Here is a 20,541-nt window from a genome sequence, read left to right as displayed (position 1 = left end):
TCAAATGATGTTATTAGACAACCAATCTCCAAAAATTAATTTTTTTAAAAAGTTGTTCACTTAACTGCAGGACGTTGGGGAGGAGATAGCAGAATTGTCTTAAAATTTTTGGAAATAGGAATTGTGCCAAAGATTAAAAAGGTAACAAATATTATACCCCAGTTCAAGAAAGAGATAAACAAGGAAACTATAGTCTGACCTTGATTGCGGGTAAATTTCTATAATCCATAATACAGGATGAAATTAATGAACACTTAGAAAAGCATGGGATAATCAGCATGGATTTGTAAAAGGCAGGTCCTGCTTTACTAATTTATTGATTTTTTTTTGAGGAAAATCAACGTATAGATAAAGGGAATGCTGAAAATGTCTGGATTTTCAGAAGATGTTTGACAAGGTGCCACATAAGAATAAGGAGACTTTGCACCCCATTATAAAAAGGATATGAGGCATGAAAAAAATACAGCAAAACTTCACTGTAATGATACCAGGTATCAGAAATTACAGTTTTGAAAGGCTCAAAAATATGGCTTTTTTTTCCCCTTTGGAATAGGGGTAGTTATGGTATCTAAAGAGGTTTTCAAGATTGTGGAAGGTATTTGTATAAGGTAAACAGGTTGGCAAATTAGTAATAATGGATCACAGACCAAGGATTATCACTGAAAGAATGAAGCAGGGTGTTCCCCCAGTGCCCTGGCCAACATTTTCCCCTCAACTAACACTATTAAAACACATTATCTGGGCATCTATCTCACTGATAGATGCATGACCTTGCTGTATGCAAATTGGCTGCCACATTTCCCCACATTACAACGTAACTACATTTCAGAAAAGTATTTAATTGCCTATGAAACTCTTTGGGATGTCAAATGCAATTTCTTCCTTTCTTTGAACAAAATTTTTCACACATGTTTATGAGAACATGGAATGCTACATCATAAGTGTCTGTTGAGGCAGATGTTATAACTTCATTTAAAAAGAGTATTAGAAAAGGAATAATATAAAACGATATGGGGAAAGTAAAGTAATTGCTTTAGAGTAGATAGCTCCAGTTGAAGAGCTAGCACCAGCACAGGCTTGTTGAGCTGAGTGGCCTTCTGTAATGTTGTATTGATAGAATCATTGAAATTACAGCACAGACAATTTAAGGGATAGCTAGAAAAATCCTTTCAACAGTCTTATTAAATGCTTAATTTCCTTTTGTATGATGTGTTTATCCAGTTGGAACCATTTTTAAAAAATCTTAATTATAAAAAAAACCTGATAAAACTTAAATATTGTTACCTCAAAACAGTTCACCACATTCATTTACCACAGTAATTAATTGTACATGAAGCACTTTGGGACATTTGAGAAACTGAATAAGGGGCAATATGAGTTCATATTCTTTTTTTGTACCACAAGAACATAATACAAACAATTTACTTAAAAGATAACTTCATATAAAATGATAAATAAAATTTACAGAATGGGCACTAACATTAACAGTCTTGTCACCCTTTGTTTTCTGAAGCTGCAGCTTTTCCACCTCTTCTTCTAGCTGACCCTTCGCTTCAGTTAAGTCATTCAGCTCCTGCTCTCGTCGGCTCAATGCTCTTTGCAGCTTCTGGATCTCCATTACTCTTCCATTACGATCTGTACGCAGCTCTGCAAGCTCGGTTTCTTTCTCAGTCATTAGACTTTGATACTCCTCTGCTCCCTAAGGATTTTTTTTTAAAAAATCATAAAATTATAATTTTATATGAAGAAATTAATTCACTGAAACTCCAAATAGGGAAACTACTGCAGAAACAAATTAACCAGTTTTGCCTTTTACCTGAAATTTCTGAAGTTGTACTTTATGTATTGAATCTCTTGCTTTTACCAGTGCATTGTCTCGATCTTCAATTTCATGACAAAGCTCCTCTATCTGTTGAAGATTTAAAAAGAGTAAGTACTGCGGAAGTGCATATAATGAAATGCTAAATAAATGCTAATGTATTAAAAGATTAGCTTCAAGTCCCACCTCTAAAGCCAAATACCTCTTCCGTAGTTTTAAAAAAACCTGACTGTGATGCAGAAAACATTCGTATGTACTGTTTTGAGCTACATACCTCTTTATCCTTGGCCTTCAGGGCCAGAGTCAGTCCTTGAATTGTTTTATCTCGTTTCAGACTGTTCTGCTTCTCAGTAGCCAGCTCATTCTCCTTTTCATTAGCATGTCCTTGCAGAGTCTAAAAAATCATTGGGATGGGAAAATTAAGATAAATTTGCTGGAAACTGGAATTATATTACAATCCAACAGCTTTTCTCTCAATAATTCATGCCTGTTTGGTTAACCTTCTTTTTGACTTAACAGCCTAAATTTTTACTCCAAGCCTGGAAAACGACAGTGGGAGGAAGAATTCCTGACAGGAAACCCAGATGGCGGGGGAGCAGAAGAGGTCAGAGATAGGCGGGGTGGGGGGTGGGGGGGGAGAAAGAGAGGAGGTCAGAGATGGCGGGGGGGGGGGGGCGCGAGGGAGAAGAGGTCGGAGATTGAGGGGAGGGGGTAGGGGAGGAGACCATGGGGTTGCGGGTGGTGTGGAATACTGCAGTTTAGCTCGATGGGCCTGGGGGAAGCACTCCTGCTCCTCCGGGACCACAAGCAGTGCTAAGAAGGCACTTTCCTGCTGTTTCGGGCCTTCTCACCTCCTCTCACATGGTGTGAGGTGGAAGGCCCGGAAATCCTGGCCCCCAGGAGTTGAACAAAAAACCTGTCAAAATGGAGGCCCGCAGCCTCCTTGAAAGCTTTTAGTGACTGACTCGCCTCCGAAGAGCGGGTTAGTCGCCCGCCCCCGATAGAACCGGAAATGGGTGGATTGGAGGCAGGTTTTAGATTTTTAAAACTTTGACTGCCCCGACCCACCCGTTTTTCCGAGTTAAAATTTAGGCCAATGCCTTTCTAAATAATCTGTACACGACACCCTTACAGTCTGAAATTATTGAGTAGAAAAATATTCAGGGTTCTTTAGGCAAAAATTAGATGCTCAGTAATTTAAAGCAAAATATTAAGCAAATTATTTACATAATTAAGTGCTTTTTTAAAAAAAGATTTGAATTTGTACTTTTTTTGCCTCATCTGCTTCTGTTAGCTTTTCTTGCAGAGCACAGATAGCAGTTTCAGCCTTCTCAAGATCAGCCTTTAGCTGCTTGGCTCCCACCTCCAGCTGTCCCAGTTGCCTCTGTTTCTCAACCAGGTTCTGTGAGGGGATATGAAAAAAAAGTGTTCTTGTAAGGTAGCAAAATATTCAAAATTATGAAACTCAAAGAAGTAGAGAAGGTCCAACTTTCTTCAGACAACATTGTAATTAAGACGTGAAAGTTAACCCTGTATACTAGAAGATCTTCTGTGGTGGTGCTCATGGTGGGGTCATCTTACCTTGTGATTATTTTTGTCATCTCTCATGCTGTGCTCGTGATTTCTCTGTGCGTTTTTGCCTCGTGTCATGATGGATATCGGTTTTTCCTTTTGGCTGCTGTAATTTTTCTTTTTGTGATAATATCTTACGATGATGGGTTTCTGTGTATCTTTCTGGGGTAGTGTGTGCGCTTGTGATGTTCATGGGGATGAAGTCATCTATGCTACTGATTTGAGTGTATTTTTTGAGGGGCTTTTCAAGTTGATTTTTTTTGTGTCAGTGTATGCTTGTCGAATATTTTGTCACTAGTATGTCATACCAAACATTAATTTCTTTTTCTGAAGTAATGTTTGTTTTCCTGGTGGAATATATTTGCATCCTACACTGTGCTTTTATCCTTTTAAATGACTGAAAAAAAAACTGGGGGACAGGGAGAGGTGCAAGTAGAAGAGGAAGACAAACAGGAAAAAAAAGTTATAGAGGGAGGAGAGAGAGATGTAGGCAACAGGCACGGGGAAAAAAAGTTGGAGGAGAGAGGAGAAAGGTGAACAGGGGAAATTTGAAGAGAGTGCGGAAAAGAAACAGGAACAGCCGATTAGGGCACAGGAGGCTGAGAAGGAGAACGGCAGAAGAGGCAGTGGAGAAACTGGGGCGGTGCTGAGTAAAGAGACTGTGGGAGAGAGGAGAAAGCCGTGTACAGAGCATAGAAGGAGGCTGAAAAATGGTAAATGAGATTGTGAGAGGAGCTTGAGGCTGAGGAGGCCAAAAGGATGGGAGACAAAGAATGGGGAGGCACAACAGGGCCACCAGTGGTCAGAGGAGTGGCACTAAACCCAACAGGTAAGTGCTTACATTGGGAAAATATTATAAAAGTGTTTACATAAGCGTTTTCAATTCTAAATGTTAACAAAGGGCTAAATCAGGAGTTGGACAGGAAATGTTCACATATGTAATATGGACAATATAAAAGGAGTAATAATTTTTGAGCTATACTGCAGATTACTAGCTATTTTGTTAATTTTAGATATGCTAATATAATACAATTTCATTTGGACACACACACACACACACACACACACACACGTTTAACACTACTGGCATCAACTACCTCAGTTTTTAAAGGAACATATTCATCTTCTAGCTCCTCCCACAGCTCTTGTACAGATTTAGGGCTGTCAAAGTTATAGGTTTCTTGCAGGGCCATTGCAATGCTGCATCCTGATGCTGGTCTCCTTGCAGAAAATTTCACACGTTTTGGTATCTTGCTGTTTGACAAGGAAGACACTGGTTTGTATTCAATAGTCTTAATTTCTTGAATTGCACTTGCAACAGATTGTCTCATTAAGAAACAACTTTCAGCGAGCGCTCTACGATCAAACATGGATTTCAGCTGAACTTTTTCAGAATCATCATCAATCCTGGTTGAATTTAATGTGGTCATTGATTCAGTTTCCAGATTGTCTGCACAAACAGACTGCCTTGAACATGCACGACTGTCCAGCTTCTCTGCAGTGGTAGGATTTTTCTGTACTAAGTCAAAGCACAGGCTCTGCGATTGGCTACTTAACAGAGGTGGACATGCATTTCCCGTAAAGCCACTCCGCATGGTCCGTCTAGGGGTGGAACATACTAAGTCACAGAATAAATCTGCTACTCGTAGTGAATCGGAACTGGGGCACTTTCTCATCCTGTGCCCACTATTAAAACTACGCCTGCAGCTTGAGCAGCCCAAGCTTTCCTTACTGCTCCTTTTTGGTGTCCAGAATTCAGATAAAACAGATTCATCTTGTAGAAGCATGCTGTATTGTAAAGAAGGTTGATTTGCACCCTCAGTAGAGATGCCCTGTTCTTTATGCTGGAAAATTTTTGACTTTGCATTATACCGATAGTATAAGTGCACAATACATTGAATTTGTTGTTCTTTTTCTGCCGTCAACATCTGCAGCCTCTCATTGGCAAGAGTTTTAACACGAGCAATAACTATGTCATACTTGAATACCTTCTCCAACATAAAGGCGCATTTACTGCACAAGAACTCTCCTTGGCCATCACGGCTAACAGTATAACCCAATACATAAGAAAGAACAATCTGCAATCTTCTTTTGCCAGAGATGTTGAAAATCCAGCGACGCCGATTTCCTTGGAGCTTGCTAGCGCACACTCGACAAAGACCCTTCATTTTCAGAAAATTAAGCTCCAAGCTTGTTGAAAGCAAAACCACTCACCATGCCGTCCTTGAAATATAAATTGCAGGTTAAGCTACAGACTTCAACTAACTCACGTTCACGTTTTCTGATTCTGATTTCTCAGATCCATTTCAAAAAACAAAGAGGGCCCAGCTGCAGCTGTATCAGAAGTTGCTATGGTGATCAACTGCATCTTTTCAGTGACGAGAAAGTACCATCATCAGTCTTTCCATAAGCTTTTCAAACACATACCTCTGACTACCAATTCTTACAAAAGTTGCCTCTTTATTGGTTTGAACATATCAAGTTTGAACTGATGTTTTGTTACCATTCTGTGAAGAAACACATCCTCATTTAAATAACAATCCCAACACGAAAGGGCAAGACACAGGAAGCACGACCTTTAATCAGGCAGTACTGCAGGCTGTTGTCGTTTGCCTTGTCCTCGTTTATTCTTGATGAGATCAGATTTCTTTTGTCCAATGCAGATCCTCTCAACTTAAAGCTGAATTGTTCAATTACTGCTGTCCCGCAAAACTTCTATCAGCTCACTACTTCAAGTGTTAAATGGAAGTGACAAACGTGGTCACCAGGACAGTACATTCACCCAAATGCTCTTATGCTTGTGTGATCCATCATAGATTACAGATCAAATTCTAATTCCAGTCTTCCAGTTATCTCCTGGTTCTCTTTTCGTTCAGTGCACGTCGACAGAATGTTTTAGGAAGTGCAGGCTAAGCAGTTTGATAACTGTTGGTTTGTGGTCCTGTGCTTGCACAGAATTTTTTTTTAAAAAACAGAAGTTTTCACAGGGACTTTCACAATGACGACTTCTGTAGAACTAAGCAGTCTTCCTATTTTAACCTTCAAGTGCCTACACGCTACCTTAGAAAAACCACCAACTTCCTGTTGTTTGTAGAATCTTCAGTGAACAGCTTGCATCCCACATGCGGCAGTCAAGACTATGTTGAATACATTTTCTTCAAGTTCATATATGGCCAATATTTCAAATTCACTTTAAATAAAATCAAGCATTCCAAGAAGCCATTAACACACAAAATGCACAGTAATTTTCACCCCAGATTCAGGATCTTCATTAACATTTCCTCATATGCTCAAAACTGGGCCTCTGCATGCAGGTAGTTGCCACGTATTATTCTAAAATCTTAACTTTTCTGCTGACTTCCAATCTATTTCAGTTTTTTCTGCTTTCTATTCTGCAGTTTTCAAAAAACAGTCACTTTTCTACATTAGAAACATCATGGTGACTTCAATCCTGATTCAGTAACTTCCTCTAAAGAAAACCCACAGCCTGCCAGGTTGGAAATTTCATTACGAATACAAATGTCCGCTCCAGATCTCCAACTGTGTCTTTCACACACAAGCCGTTAGTCTGACAATCATGTGCAGTTACAAGTGCCCTCCTCCAACCACACTCTCCGTCTGCTTAACCATAAACCAATTTCACAAGCAGCTTCCATCCGGTGTGCCAAATGCAAAACATCTCACAAAAACTGAATAAATTGTTCCAAACTATAAACTTAATTTTGTGCTCCACTAAGCATTTACTTTTTGGATGTGCTCCTTTACTCACATATGATTCAATGCTGAAAAGCCTTCACTTTTAAAAAGCCAGCTTTTCAGGACTCCCCTATAAACCAAGGTTGACTGGTACAGTCTTACAACAAACAGGATGAGTACACAGACAATGTGAAATGACAGTGTAGCAAAGCAGTTGTAGGTTTTGATCTCACTGTGCTCTCAGCAGGACTGTCTGGCTACGTGGATTAAATTTAATAACTAATTAGTTTCTGCATAATCTGAAACAAAATAAGTTTTTTTTAAAAATCAAAACTAATTTACAATTACATTCACCCTACAAACAAAAAGGAAACCAAGTCGAAATGCAAGGTTAACATTGTCAAGAACAGAGTTGGAAACCAAACAAAATATACCGTACAGGTTTTCTACTGCTGGTTACTAATAAAAGGAGTTACAAACATAGATTGCATCAGTGCTACATCATGCCTGAGCACAAGATGTACTCAAGACTTAAGGGCCCTGGTGCCAAAAATAAAATTGAATATATGGAACTTATTTATCATGAACCATAAAGTTCATGAGATTTAAATAGTAAACACTGGGTGAAAAGAATTAAGTGTTAATTTGGTGGTTTTTAATTAATGCTTTGTTCCAGCTTTGATTGTTCCTCTATATACAAAATCACAAATATCATGTTCCCTTAACTACGTAGGGGGAAATAATTTTCAATTTCAAAAATCAACCTCAGACCACAAAGCAGAATAGAAAAGGTTGGAGGTGGAGGGGGGGGGGGGGGGTGGGGATGGGGGGGAAGCTAAAGATGATAACTTATTCTGGGAAATGGGTCCACGTGCATCGACAGCTCTCTGCTGCCTCACTGAAGCGGCTGTTTCTCCATGTGTGAAGTGTTGGTGATTTATTTGACAATGCCGGCTCTTTGTAAGGGCAATCCAGTTTGTTCCATTGCCCCGCTCTTTCCCCATAGCCCTGCAAATTTTTTCCCTTCAAGTATTTATCCAATTCCTTTTTGAAAGCCACAAATGAATCTGCTTCCACCACCTTTTCAGGCAGTGCACTGCAGATCATGACTACTCACCAAGTAAAAAAGGTTTTCCCCATGTCGCCCTTGGCTCTTTTGCCAATAAATCATTTAAATCTGTGTCCTCTGGTTCTCAATCCTTCCGCCAATGGGAACAGTTTCTCTTTATTTACTTCATCTGAACCCTTCATGATTTTGAACACTTCTATCAAATGTGATATTACTAATTACTGGGGGAAAACAATCAACTAGTTTTAAAATAAAAAATACCCTAATGGTCAGATATTAAACGAAGCAGAAAAGTAAAAGGGGTGCAGGAGAAACAAATACAATCACCTCACCACACATGTAAGCACTTAACATATGTGAGGTGAAAAAAACTCTGTTGAGTGTAGTCCACAGAACTCTCACACACAACACAGCTGCAAGGCATCATGCTTTCAAGACAAGAATGTTAAACAGCAGATAACAAACACAGAAGATATTCTGTCTCGACAAAATATCACTTCTAATGCCAAGACCTGAAAACACAGTTTAGTGCCTGGTTTATGGAGAAACTGAATGCAACTGTAATCCAGTAGCATCAACGGCAGCGCATAATTTGGTGCCAGGAAAGCTACCAAGCATGTGTATCATAAACTAGATGGCAGCAATGGAGAAAATTAAAAACCTTGCTGTGTCTCTCCAGTTTCAAGAATGTACAAGAGGCCTGTTTCAATCATATCTCTACTTAGCACAACAGAAGATAATCAAAAGCAAGTTAGCAAAAGACCATTGGTAAGCAACTGGCAGTAGAGGGGACATTCAGCAATGGAGAGCCCCCTCTTGATTAATGTTGGTCTTTAAATTATCTTGGGGTTTAGGCAATTTCTTTCTGTAGTTCTTGCTGACACAGAGACAATATTTTTAATTTCCAAGTTTACAGAGTCTGTAATAACAAATGGGAATGCAACTTTTCACCAATTTAACTCCTGCTATAAATGTGTAGGACCGCTTGCTATACATCGTTTCTCATGATCTCCTATACAGCAGGTTTACAGTGTAAAGACAACAGAAATTTTCAAATCATTCCAAGAAATAAAACTTTTAAGTAAGGAAAATGTATCCCATCACTTCTTTGCTGTGGTAATTTCTATTCAAATAACACAGCTTCTCTCAGTTAGCGTCAGGCACTGAACAAGCATCGCTGAAATATAAGGGCCCCCGAACCTCCAGTACCCAGCAATAGTGTTGCTAGATGGAATGTACAAAGAGAGATTTCACTCAGTTTTACTTATTTGACCCACTTCCTGAAAATCTCCCATTCTGAACAAACACTATTTCAATGTCAAATGCCACTTCCCAAATAAGGTTTTTCAACATCTTTAAAAATACCATATTATTACAGAATGACCAGCAGCATGAATAATTGTACATTTTATCACAATCATAACCTTGACTTATACAAAACAAAAAACGTGTACTTAACTGTAGGAGGACCTCATCGTTCCAAAGTAATCTGGACTAATTTTAGTTTGGTAGGGTGAAAATTCTGCTGCTCTGGAGCTCAGAAGGGCCAAGTAGGGCCTTAGTGTACCAAAACTTCAGATTGAACAAAGGCCTCCCAGCACCAGTGACTCAGCTCCAGCAGGCAATATTTGGTTTGTATTTACTGTGACGTATGTTACACCAGTGTTATGGCTGGGTTTGAGTGAATTCCAGATGAGACATCACCTGAGATGCAGAAATCAAGCACTTCCAGTTCCAGCCATAATTCTGAGTCACAAGACCTACCAAACTCATGTGAAAGTATGGATAACCTGGGTGATGGCATTTTCATCTGCATACTAAAAATACAGTTTTCTTTGCATTTCACACAATACACAAAAGGAAAATTACCTGTATTTCCTTTTCAAAACGATTTCTCTCATTTCCAAGTTCACCTCGAAGGGCCTGTTTAACGAGGGAAAATGAAGGGGATAAAAGTTATTTATAATGCTGATTAAAATGAAACCTCTTCTAATAACATAAGTTTATGAAAATTCATCTACTATCATTCATTTAACTGCTCCTACAAATCAAAGTTAGTTAATCTCCAGTATGATGACTCAATTGACAACATACAAATCCTAAAGGTGACTTGGGCCCTGCCGACTTACAGATAGATAGATTTATGTTATCAATAAGTGTGGATATTGCTTCTGGTTTGTATATAAATCTTATTGTAGCTCCCTCTTTGTTTGATAGAATTGTTAATTTTTCTCTTTTTTGAACATTGCATACAAGTCTTTGTGTATTGGTTTGTTGTTCAATAACATACAAAATCCATCGCTCAATCTTTCCAAAATCAAATAAAGCACTTTGTTCATTTTATATTAACAAATTAAGATTTTTCAAAATCTTTAAAAATACCATATTATTACAGAATGACCAGCAGCATGAATAATTATACATTTTATCACAATCATAACCTTGACTTATACAAAACAAAAAACGTGTACTTAACTGTCGTAGGACTTCATCCTTCCAAAGTAATCTGGACTAATTTTAGTTTGGTATGGTGAAAATTCTGCTGCTCTGGAGTTGCAAAGTAGGGCCTCAATATACCAAAACTTCAGATTAAACAAAGGCCTCCCAGCACCATTGACTCAGCACCAGTAGGCAATATTTGGTTTGTATTTACTGTGATGTATGTTACACCAGTATTATGGCTGGGTTTGAATGAATTCCACAGGCCTGACGGGTCTGTTCTCAGCACTATCCAGTGTTGAGAATAAAATTGGCTAGGCCTGTGAAATTTTAAAACCTGAATCCAGTGACATTATTGGTGTAATAGGGTGCCGTCCACAGGACAATGAGTTACCTCAATTTCATTAAATCCAGTTTTTGGTAAGTAGGAGTTCAGTACAGTGATGTCCTACTATATACTGTAACACTACATAACATGTTACAAGAATATATTCCTAAAAATACTGATTTTTGTGTATTTTAAATCCTGACCTTGAGTGTGCCATCATAAAAAATGGCAGTAAAATTCCAGTATTGCATTTTTTGTGACTATTTTAAAGTGGCCTTCCTTCTTTAGGCACCCCCTCTCACTATGCCATACACTATTCCCCGATCCAGACAGGAAGCCTCCAACAGGAACATGCCTCTGGCAGCATCAAGTCCCTCGAGCATCATGCAAGAGTTGACTTCCAAGTGATGTACCAGCAAATCCGAGGGTGTTTCATCTTCCAGTTTTCCTCCCTCTCACTGAAGAAATGTCTGAAGAAACAAACAGCTCACTGCATCCTTCAGATGGTATGGGCCGGTATCACGGACTTGGTTAGTGGGGAAAGGCACAGGTACAAATTTAAGTCCCTGGCAATATTCCCAATTTCTAAGAGGAAGTAAAACCAAGCCTGCTCATTTTACCTAGCATACCAAAAGTTAGGTGGACTATATTCATTTTATATAAACATTGTAACCTGTCTCCTCAGCTAAAATAACGGGTCTTAAGAAGAGTACTCTTTCAGGACGTCAAGAAGACCATCTTTCAGAAATCAGCCTTAAACCAATTCTTCCTTCAATCCAAAAACAGCATCAGTTTCCACTCTATTATATAGAATTACATATTAGGACTGTAGTTACGGCTCAAAGAAAGCTACAAAAGTTACAAAAAAACGCTTATCAAGGTTTTCCGCATCTGCACTAGCCAGTCCTCTATTTTGAGTCCATTAAAGCAAATCCATGGAGAATAGTGGGCTGGTGAGTGCAGAAACAAGATCCTGACTGATGTATGTTGCTTAAGTCAAAACATAAAGTTAGGTTTTTTAAAAAAATTTAAGTAAATGGCACATTGGAGTTTATTCTTTATATTGTAATGATGACTTATGAAATATAAGAGCACTTGTGTACTACTATTAGAACCAGTATGAACAAAGGATTAAGGGGTTACCTACTTCAGTTTCACCAGCTTTCTTCAGAAGAGCCTCAGTAAGTTCCTGGATCTTTTCTGAACGATCCACATGGTTGTCCTGCATCTTTGCCTTTTCATTTTGAAGCTGATCAATAAGAACATCTTTGCTCCTTATGGTCTCATTCAGCTGTTCAATTAGCCTAAAAGTTATTAAATACAACTTTACACTGTATTCCACAAAGCTAAACGCACACATTACATAAAAAGTGTTAAGTGAAAATTGCCAGATACTCTAACCCATGAATTTATTGAACGTTGTTCTACTGATTAGCTTCCTCATATATTGGGAATTTTGTTTTGAACAGAATATCACCATTATGGCACAAATGTCACATATTAACTATTTCTTTAAAATGCTGAAATTTAGGCTCCTCTACAGCAGGAGTAAATTACAGAGGCTACAATTTTTTTGTAAATTCAGATGCAAGTGTGCATTTTCTTAGCAAAATTTGCAATGCATGTGTCAGAATTCAAATGGTGTAACAAATTAAACTAAATATCAGGACATAATGGAAAATGAGTTAAGTTTTGACATTGGAAAACCAAAATACAAAACAACTGACTGTTCAGTCTCTGTGAGGTTCTTGCTTTGTTCTGGGGATAAAGGCAATCCCATGCGGTTCTGCTTGTTAATTGTCAGAATCTGCTTCTCCAGGTTAATACTCCGAATCTTCTCCTGCTCTGCAATTGTGGCCATCTTTTCCAATTCTGCCTGGGTAGTTTTAACATCCTAGTTACGGAAAGGGGAAAACAAAAATTGGTTTTATTCCAGTAAATTTTATTTTCAATACATATAAAAACATTTCCCCTTCCCCCACCAAAATAATGTATTTTTGCATAATAATGGAGATCCTGTTGCCTGTTTAGTGGAGATGAATGGCCAGCAAAAGGATTTTCAAAACAAGTTTCAATTAAAAAAAGACAGGTGGGCCCTGAATTTTCATGGGGGTTGTCCCGATCTCCCATTGTAACTTTAGCAGAAGAACAGCAGAACTCCCAGACAAATGGGTAAACAGCTGTTTACAGACGTTTCACCAACCTGCTGCTGAAGTTACGGCAGGACATCGGGACAAGCCCCACAGAAATTCAAGGCCATGGATTTGATGGTACAAAGGATTAGAAAACTATCTTTTCACTTCTGGCTGTTGGGTTAAAATAAGGCACAGAACAATGTGATTAAGGTTCTCTTACTCTTATAAAGGGAAACGTGCGAGTACTGTCAACCCAGTTCCTGAATACAGGTACACTTCACTGCTTAATTTGTATGAAGTGACAAAGGACACAAGAACGGCTGATTTGGGAAACAGAAACATCCCACTCAAACAATGAGGGTGTCTATTCAGAGGCTGTGGTTATGACACATTGTTGGTGCAGAGTAAAACAAAAAGTTTTACTCTACAGTTATTTACATTATACCTAAGCTGGCAGTGCTTCATGCTGACACTACATCCTTGAAATGGGAAAGTTTTCATTCCCTAGTGCTGACACCTTAATGGGCACAAAAAAAAATCAAAGAAAATTAACATGGGCCAGCAGTAAAATTAACAATGCAATATGTTAAAACAAAAAGGTATGAACTGTACAAAATTGCTTTGCTTTTGATAAATTAACCTGTTTCAGTACTTTTCCAAAAAAAAGTTAAACCACTTACTTCAACAATCGAATAGGTAAAAAGAAGTTTGTTAAGCTGGCTTCAACAAATTAATACAATATAAAATACACTCACCTCCTCCAAGAGATGGATTTGATTACTGAGGAGCTGTTTAACCTGTTGTACCTCCTTCTGAGCTCCATCTTTCACACACTGAATTTCTGCATCACTGTTGCCAGCCAAACTCTCCACAGCTTTTCTGTTATATTAACATTAACAGCAAAAGGTTTGTTAGAAGCCTCCTCCATTTTTACAAATTTTATGAGCAATTACTATCTGCATACATTTTGGACAGAATACTTATGCTCCTGAAAGGTTTTCTTTTCATCATTCATGGTTAGTGGAATAAAATTGAATAGGATAAAAATACATTAAAAAATTAAACCAAAAATATGTTGGTACACATTGAAGTGCTGTATTCATTGTTAAAGTAAGCCATCACTAGAGTAGGTCTTGTTTTGGAAATTTGACAGTGTTGTAGAGCTAAAGATGGTTCAAATTTGGTATCTAACAATATACTCAGGATATGCCGATATACTCATATTTCCTTAGTGTGCAGACACAAAGATTTAAAAATGGAGGGAGACATTGTGTACACATCCACACCTTAATTATTTCTTTTCTATCAAAACAAGGAGGCAACTATATTGAAATACCCACAACTACATGTCATGTATGACTTTAGTGACCACTATATCATTAATGTAATGGCAAAAACGTCAACTAAAGCAGATATCAGATCCTCTTACAAATAGGGCAACAAGATGTACTTCGAATAGTGTCATAAGAGTGGTATTTGAACCCATAACCTTTGGACTCAGAGGAAACAACTGAGTCAAGTGTCAGCTTTGAGGCTGGGAAAGAGTTAACCATTCAAACCAGTTATCTCCAAGAATCCTACTCATGTAAGTCGAGTTGAAATACTATAAAAGATAGTGGGAGCATTATTCTGTATGTGGACCATGATATATTGAGCCAAGTATCAGTTCAATCCCTCTTCCACATACCCCGATCTTTATTCACCCAGATCCAATAGCTTACTGTACCCCAGCAAATTAACTTCCGAATTCCTCCTTTGCGTCACTCCCTTCTATCTGAGCAATCATCCCCAGCTGCACTCCCCTGCACAAATTCTCTGTACCTCTGACTTTGGGTTACTGCTCATACCCCACACCATCCACTTCACATCAGAGGCCACCTTCTGGAATTCCCTCCCAAAACTACTTCACCTTACTGCCTGTTTTCAAAAACTTCCTAATATCCATTTCTTCAACTATGCCTTTGATCTGCTCTCGTTCTCCCCCTCCTAAATTCCTCCTTTCCACCATCATCTGCCGTTCTGCCTTGTAAAGCTCATCTGACATAGCACTTCTCAAGGAAAAGTGCCTATGTTGTATCACTGTTTGTCTGTCCAATTTTGTAACTTGCAGTTTCATCATCTTTGCGAAGAAAAATTCTAAATGTGCTTTGGAACAAACACTATACTTAAGATTTGAATACACGAAACCTCAGTTATGTTAAAAAGATATTATATTGAACAAATGTCTTTGAACAGCATTTGTTCACCTAGCTATAACAGGAATAACTGCAATTGGTCCATGATTGGAGTTGAATTGGCTTTTTGAAAATATTTAATTCCTTATTTGTTAGTTTTGCTTTTCAGGCTGCTTTAACTTTTGATTTTGCTTTTTGATCCTGCTCTTCTCATGTGATTTGCATTTCTTTTTAAAATTGAAAGTTTCTTATAGCTTTTAAAATCCTGATATTGGGAAGGAGCTGAAACAAAAATAGTCAATCAATCTACAGTCATTGAAAAAGGGGTGCTTTACAGTTCAATTCCTATATGCTGTTGAGAATCACGAGCATTTCCCAGCCCATTACCCCATTGAGATCATCGGCATGCATACGTAATTATAGATTAGATACTTAAAAAGGGTTTCCCACAACACTAATAGAAGAAGTACCCTCAATAAACGATGACTGACCTAAGAACAGCCAGAACCAAAGATTAAAGGCATTCCTGCTCTAATATTATTGCAAATGTTATATCTACAAATATACAGTAGGGAATATTTTTGCTAAATTCACATGTAACTTAGCACTCGGTTGTTCCAACTTGTGAATTACTAACTTTTTTTAAAAAAATGCTTGGCCCTTCACAGAAACATTTTGTTTCTAAGATGCGCAAGTACTTTTTTTTGTTTAAAACCCTTACATAAAAATCAACTGACGACAGCAGCACAAAATTACTCTGCAGACTGTTGATACCGTACCCAAGGTAATAAATTTAGGCCTTGTAAAAAAAGACAGACAGTCACATGTCCAGTACAGCTACCAGAGTGACAACTATATTAAAAACAGAAAGCAACATATATGAAACTAAAAGGCCTTGTATTTCTGAAAAACTATTAACAAGTCTCATTTGATCTACGAAGAAGTCACAAGGCAGTCAGATCCCTGTGAAAAGACAATTCCATTGCTGATGTATATTATTTAAACAGCAAAACAACAAAATTTCCTCATCTGTGCCATGCAGGAAAGACATTAATACTAGGCTACCAGATCAGATTGTACAACAAATCAAAGAGAAGGGTCATTCAGTGCAGTGCCGAACAGCAGGAATGCAAACCAAACTCAGCTATGGTTAGTACACTGCTTAACAAGAAAATCAAAATTACAAGTTGGGAGGTAAAATGGATCAGATTATAAACTTTGAGCCATAGATTTAACATACAATTTTTAAAAAAAGTTAAAGTTACTGATTTTTATCCTTTTGTTGCATTATGATATCCATTCCTTCTTGGTTGGTTCTTCTCTTTGATTTTTGGTTTAAAAACATGTTGATTGCTCATTCTATGAGCTCCCAAATAGGACAAAAGCAAAATTGTAGCACAAATTGTAGTACCATAAAATACAGACCAGGAGGTGCCAGATTCAATTCCCGATCTGTGCTGACTTAGCTGGGAAACTACAAATGGTCTCAGCACCCGAGCTAGGGACTGAATCCTGTTGAAGAGTACGTCTGTGGACTTTGGGTCAGGACAATATCAGACTCTGCTGTGATGTCCTGTATGACTGAATAGCTTGATAACACTTACTATGCAGGCTCATACGGTAAGAAAGACCACTTTACCAGCGTTTTATATTTCAAATTGCAATAACTGAAACATACACATTGCCTGTGAAGATTTTGAAGTTCACCAAGTGATTAGTATGTCTTCTAAAAATGCGTTCCAGTATTTGACAAAGAATCACCAGTACTTACGAAGCTTTGACAAGAAGTTCTTGTTTCTCCTTTAGTTCGTGCTTCACACTCTCCAATTCCACTTTGAGTTCAATGTTCTGCAAAAACAGAAAAAGCCCACCAAAAAGTTAGTAAAGGCACACAGACAAAATCAGAACATAAACATTCCCAGTATAAATATTTGGATTCATATTTTAAAAAAACACAAAAAAACCTTCCTGCTAATAAATAAGAAAGCTGGAATAGTCTGACTGCAGTTAACCAATCAGAATATTTGAGCCACAAGTCTTCAGTGCTCTACAAAGTGCAGAGTAGTACAAGATCTCTTCGATGGGATTATTTCAATTATGACAAGCTGAACAATGTGACCTGGTCACAATGCTGCAGCTTTTACTCAAACATTTAAAAAACAAATACAAAAAGATCAAGTGTCTAAAAATAGGGTTCCAAAGCTTTTATTAAAAATTAGCTCTCAGTAAAAGAAAATAATTAATTCAGCAAATTTTCAACAGCACATTTTATTTCATCTTAAAAATATCTTCAATTTATTGCAATTTTCTTCCTGGTTAAGCAACACCTAAACTGGGTGAAGGAGCGTAGAAGTGTACGCATTACAAAAACCAATCCCAACTGGCATTAAATGGAACAAACACAATAAACTTTGTTCCTCCATAATGAATATAAATAGAATATCACATAGGTCTTCGTGTGATACCAGATTTAAACAATGGATACAACACATATTACACGGCACCACACCAGAAGCTGTTCAGTATTTGCACCCAAGCTGGCCCAATGTGCTAGTTTGGCTAGGGTTGTACATTTTGATGATGTTGAGGATTTTTTAAAAGAATCAAATTAATATACGTTTTAATACATGTACAAGAATTTACAATTTAAGAAAAAGTGGATCTGATTGCAAGTATTTTGTTTCAATTAAATCAAACTCACCCAGAATGTATAAATATTCTAAATATTGACATATAATGGCCATCAGTTTAATACACATGTAGGGGGTGGTGGTGTGTGTCAGCTTCACCTCTGACTTCTGAGCGGTCCGAATCGCTCCCACTCCCTGGGTTCCAGACCTTGGACTTATTTGGGGGTTGTGACAAAGTGCAGCAGACAACTGATTTTGGTGCAAGAAACTTTGACCTTTATTCAAGAGAGGAAATACAACACAACAATCTTAACACTCTAATAAAATGGGGAACACTTCAGTACACGCGAGGGAAATTACAGTAGAAAGATACCTCACCCCTCCCAAATCCCACTGTACTAGTTAGGTTGGACTCTAAAGGACCAGGGATAATGCTCACCAAACGAAACCTCGACAGTAATTCACCCAGAGGCAAGTCAGAAATAGATTGTAGAGTGGAAGCTTTGCGGATCTTCGGTTTTCTCCCGAGTTGGTTTTCTTTGGTCGCGGTGGCTCAATATTACCCGGTTGGTTGGTGGTAATATTCGGTTGGTTGTTTCATAAGGCCCTTGTTGCCGCGAGGTGTCTGAAGGTCACTGGGACTGTTGCTCTGGTTTCTTCTTGTGTGTCGGCCTGCTTCGAGAGCTGCTGTCCTTCCCTGTCGAACTGCTTTCCTTGTTGTCTGTTGGAAACTGCTCTTCTTTCCAGACACAGGCAGAACCAAGACAAGCAGCCCACCAGAGCCAGCAAGCCAGAGAGAGAGAAAGCTTTCGCCTTGAGGCTGTCTCTCTTACAAATGGTCTGTTTAAAACAGTTCTTACAAAGTTCTTTGATGGTCTTTTGATGGTCCCAATCATATTGCAAATTGCTTCTCCCAATGGGTCATTGTTTTAATTCTGATTTAGAGCTTGTCACATAAGGCTTCCTTTTGTATCCAACGTCCTAGGTGTTGATGGTTTTGCTTTAAACAAAGGCATGGCCCCACCATGTCTGGAAAAAGTTGCCTCTTTCAATGGGAGTGATTGTTGACCCCTGCGGTCGGTTTTGCATTAAAACAGAAACGTGTATGAAGCTCCACGGTGTGTGTGTTTTGATTTCGTCTGGTGACCTCTCACCTATCCTTCCATCTAAGGATTTTAGTCAGGGTCCAAAGTTTTTCCATACTCAGGGAAAAGGTGAATTTCTTTAGGGCTTTTCTCTGAGTTTTTGGGGGATCTGTGAATTTTGAGAATCTTACACACAGCCTCAGAAATTTGCTTCAAATGTTTTTCCACTGTCACAGTTCACAACAAAGATTGTCATTTACGGAGAATGCATTACTCTGGTATTATTTAGCTTCAATAACCTGCATTTATATAGTGCTTTTAATGTAGCAAAACATCCCAAGGTGCTTTATGGTTGGGTGGCTTGCTGCAGTGCATCCTGTAGATGGCACACATTACAGCCACAGTGTGCTGGTGGTGGAGGGAATGGATGAGCTGCCGATCGAGCGGACCACTTTGTCCTGGATGGTGTCGAGCTTTTTGAGTGTTGTTGCAGCTGCACCCATCCAGGCAAGTAGAGAGTATTCCATCACACTCCTGACTTGTAAGTGGTGCAGAGGCTTGGAGGAGTCAGGAGGTGAACCGCTCAATGCAGAATATCCAGCCTCTGATCTGCTTTTGTAGCCACAGCATTTGTGACTCCATTGAAGTTTCAGGTCAATGGCGACCCCAGAATCTGATGAAAGATGATCGACCCAAAACATTAACTCTGTTTCTCTCCCCACAGATGCTGCCTGACCTGCTGAGTGTTCCCAGTGTTTTTTGTTTTTATTTCAGATTTCCAGCATCTGCTATATTTAGCTTTTTTATAAAATTATAAAAATAAAATCTGCTTTACAGACATAAGTTAGCTAAAGGCTGGCCAAGAGACCACTAAATCTGCCTCCTGTATTGGTAAGCGTGCACATAATTTCCATTAAAATGTTTCATCAAGATTTTAGTCCCTTACCATCTTAAAGATATCCTCGCTGCCATCATCAAACTTTTGTTGCATCCGCTCCTCCAGGAAGTAGATGCGAAGTTTGAGGTTGAAGTTTTCTTTCTTTAGATCAGTGATTTGCTGCAAGATAAAACAGTGACCATGAGACATGGCAGCAGGTAGAGTACATCTTCCAATCCGCCTAAAATTTATCTTGACACTCAAATGCTAGCTTTAACCTTACAGACTGCACCATACACTTTCTAACAGTGCATGGTGATATGATGCTGGACCATTAGGTGGCTAAAGAATTCAGAGATCTCTTTTTAAAATCTCATTATGGAATGGGAAGCATCCCTTACGGGAACAGTGTCAGCACTGCAAGGGTACACATGATGTAACACAATCCGCTGATTACGGCGGAGTATATACTGAATCACCTTGTGACCAGCTTTGAAACTTAAAAACCCCCAAGTACAGAAAATAAAGTCATCAAGTTGGTGTTTGCAAATTCAGATTTCAGCTGATAAAGTTCTATTAGGACTGAACTTATTTAACAAGATAATTTTTCAGATCACCCAAGTCTTGCTGCGATAGCCAATCATTAAGCACTGATCACATCGTACGGGTAGCTGATTAATTTCCTGCAATACTAAAAATAGTCAGCAAATACGCAAG

General features: G+C 38.5%; 1 protein-coding gene across 10 annotated transcripts in view; it reads right to left on the bottom strand.

Moving 5' to 3' along the window:
* Window positions 1-20,541, bottom strand: part of LOC137300532 (myomegalin-like) — a 109,138-nt gene that overhangs the window by 67,542 nt on the left and 21,055 nt on the right. For 5 of the 10 annotated variants that reach the window (XM_067969649.1, XM_067969650.1, XM_067969653.1 and 2 more), the window contains exons 1-5: window positions 4,489-6,928; window positions 3,087-3,221; window positions 2,094-2,213; window positions 1,817-1,909; window positions 1,481-1,699 (exon numbers count right to left, since the gene is read on the bottom strand). In XM_067969649.1, the coding sequence (XP_067825750.1) occupies window positions 1,481-1,699; window positions 1,817-1,909; window positions 2,094-2,213; window positions 3,087-3,221; window positions 4,489-5,559 (1,638 nt within the window). In that variant the 5' untranslated portion in view covers window positions 5,560-6,928. Of the gene's footprint in view, window positions 1-1,480; window positions 1,700-1,816; window positions 1,910-2,093; window positions 2,214-3,086; window positions 3,222-4,488; window positions 6,930-10,025; window positions 10,080-12,070; window positions 12,228-12,650; window positions 12,818-13,813; window positions 13,938-17,003; window positions 17,081-19,893; window positions 20,005-20,541 lie in introns of those variants that run through there. The other 5 variants (XM_067969656.1, XM_067969657.1, XM_067969658.1 and 2 more) reach the window with 4 other exon arrangements.

This window comes from Heptranchias perlo, chromosome 31 (genome assembly GCF_035084215.1).
Source record: "Heptranchias perlo isolate sHepPer1 chromosome 31, sHepPer1.hap1, whole genome shotgun sequence".
Taxonomy (NCBI): Eukaryota; Metazoa; Chordata; class Chondrichthyes; order Hexanchiformes; family Hexanchidae; genus Heptranchias; species Heptranchias perlo.
The sequence above is the reverse complement of the archived record's forward strand: the minus strand, read 5'-3'. Positions and strand labels throughout refer to the sequence as shown.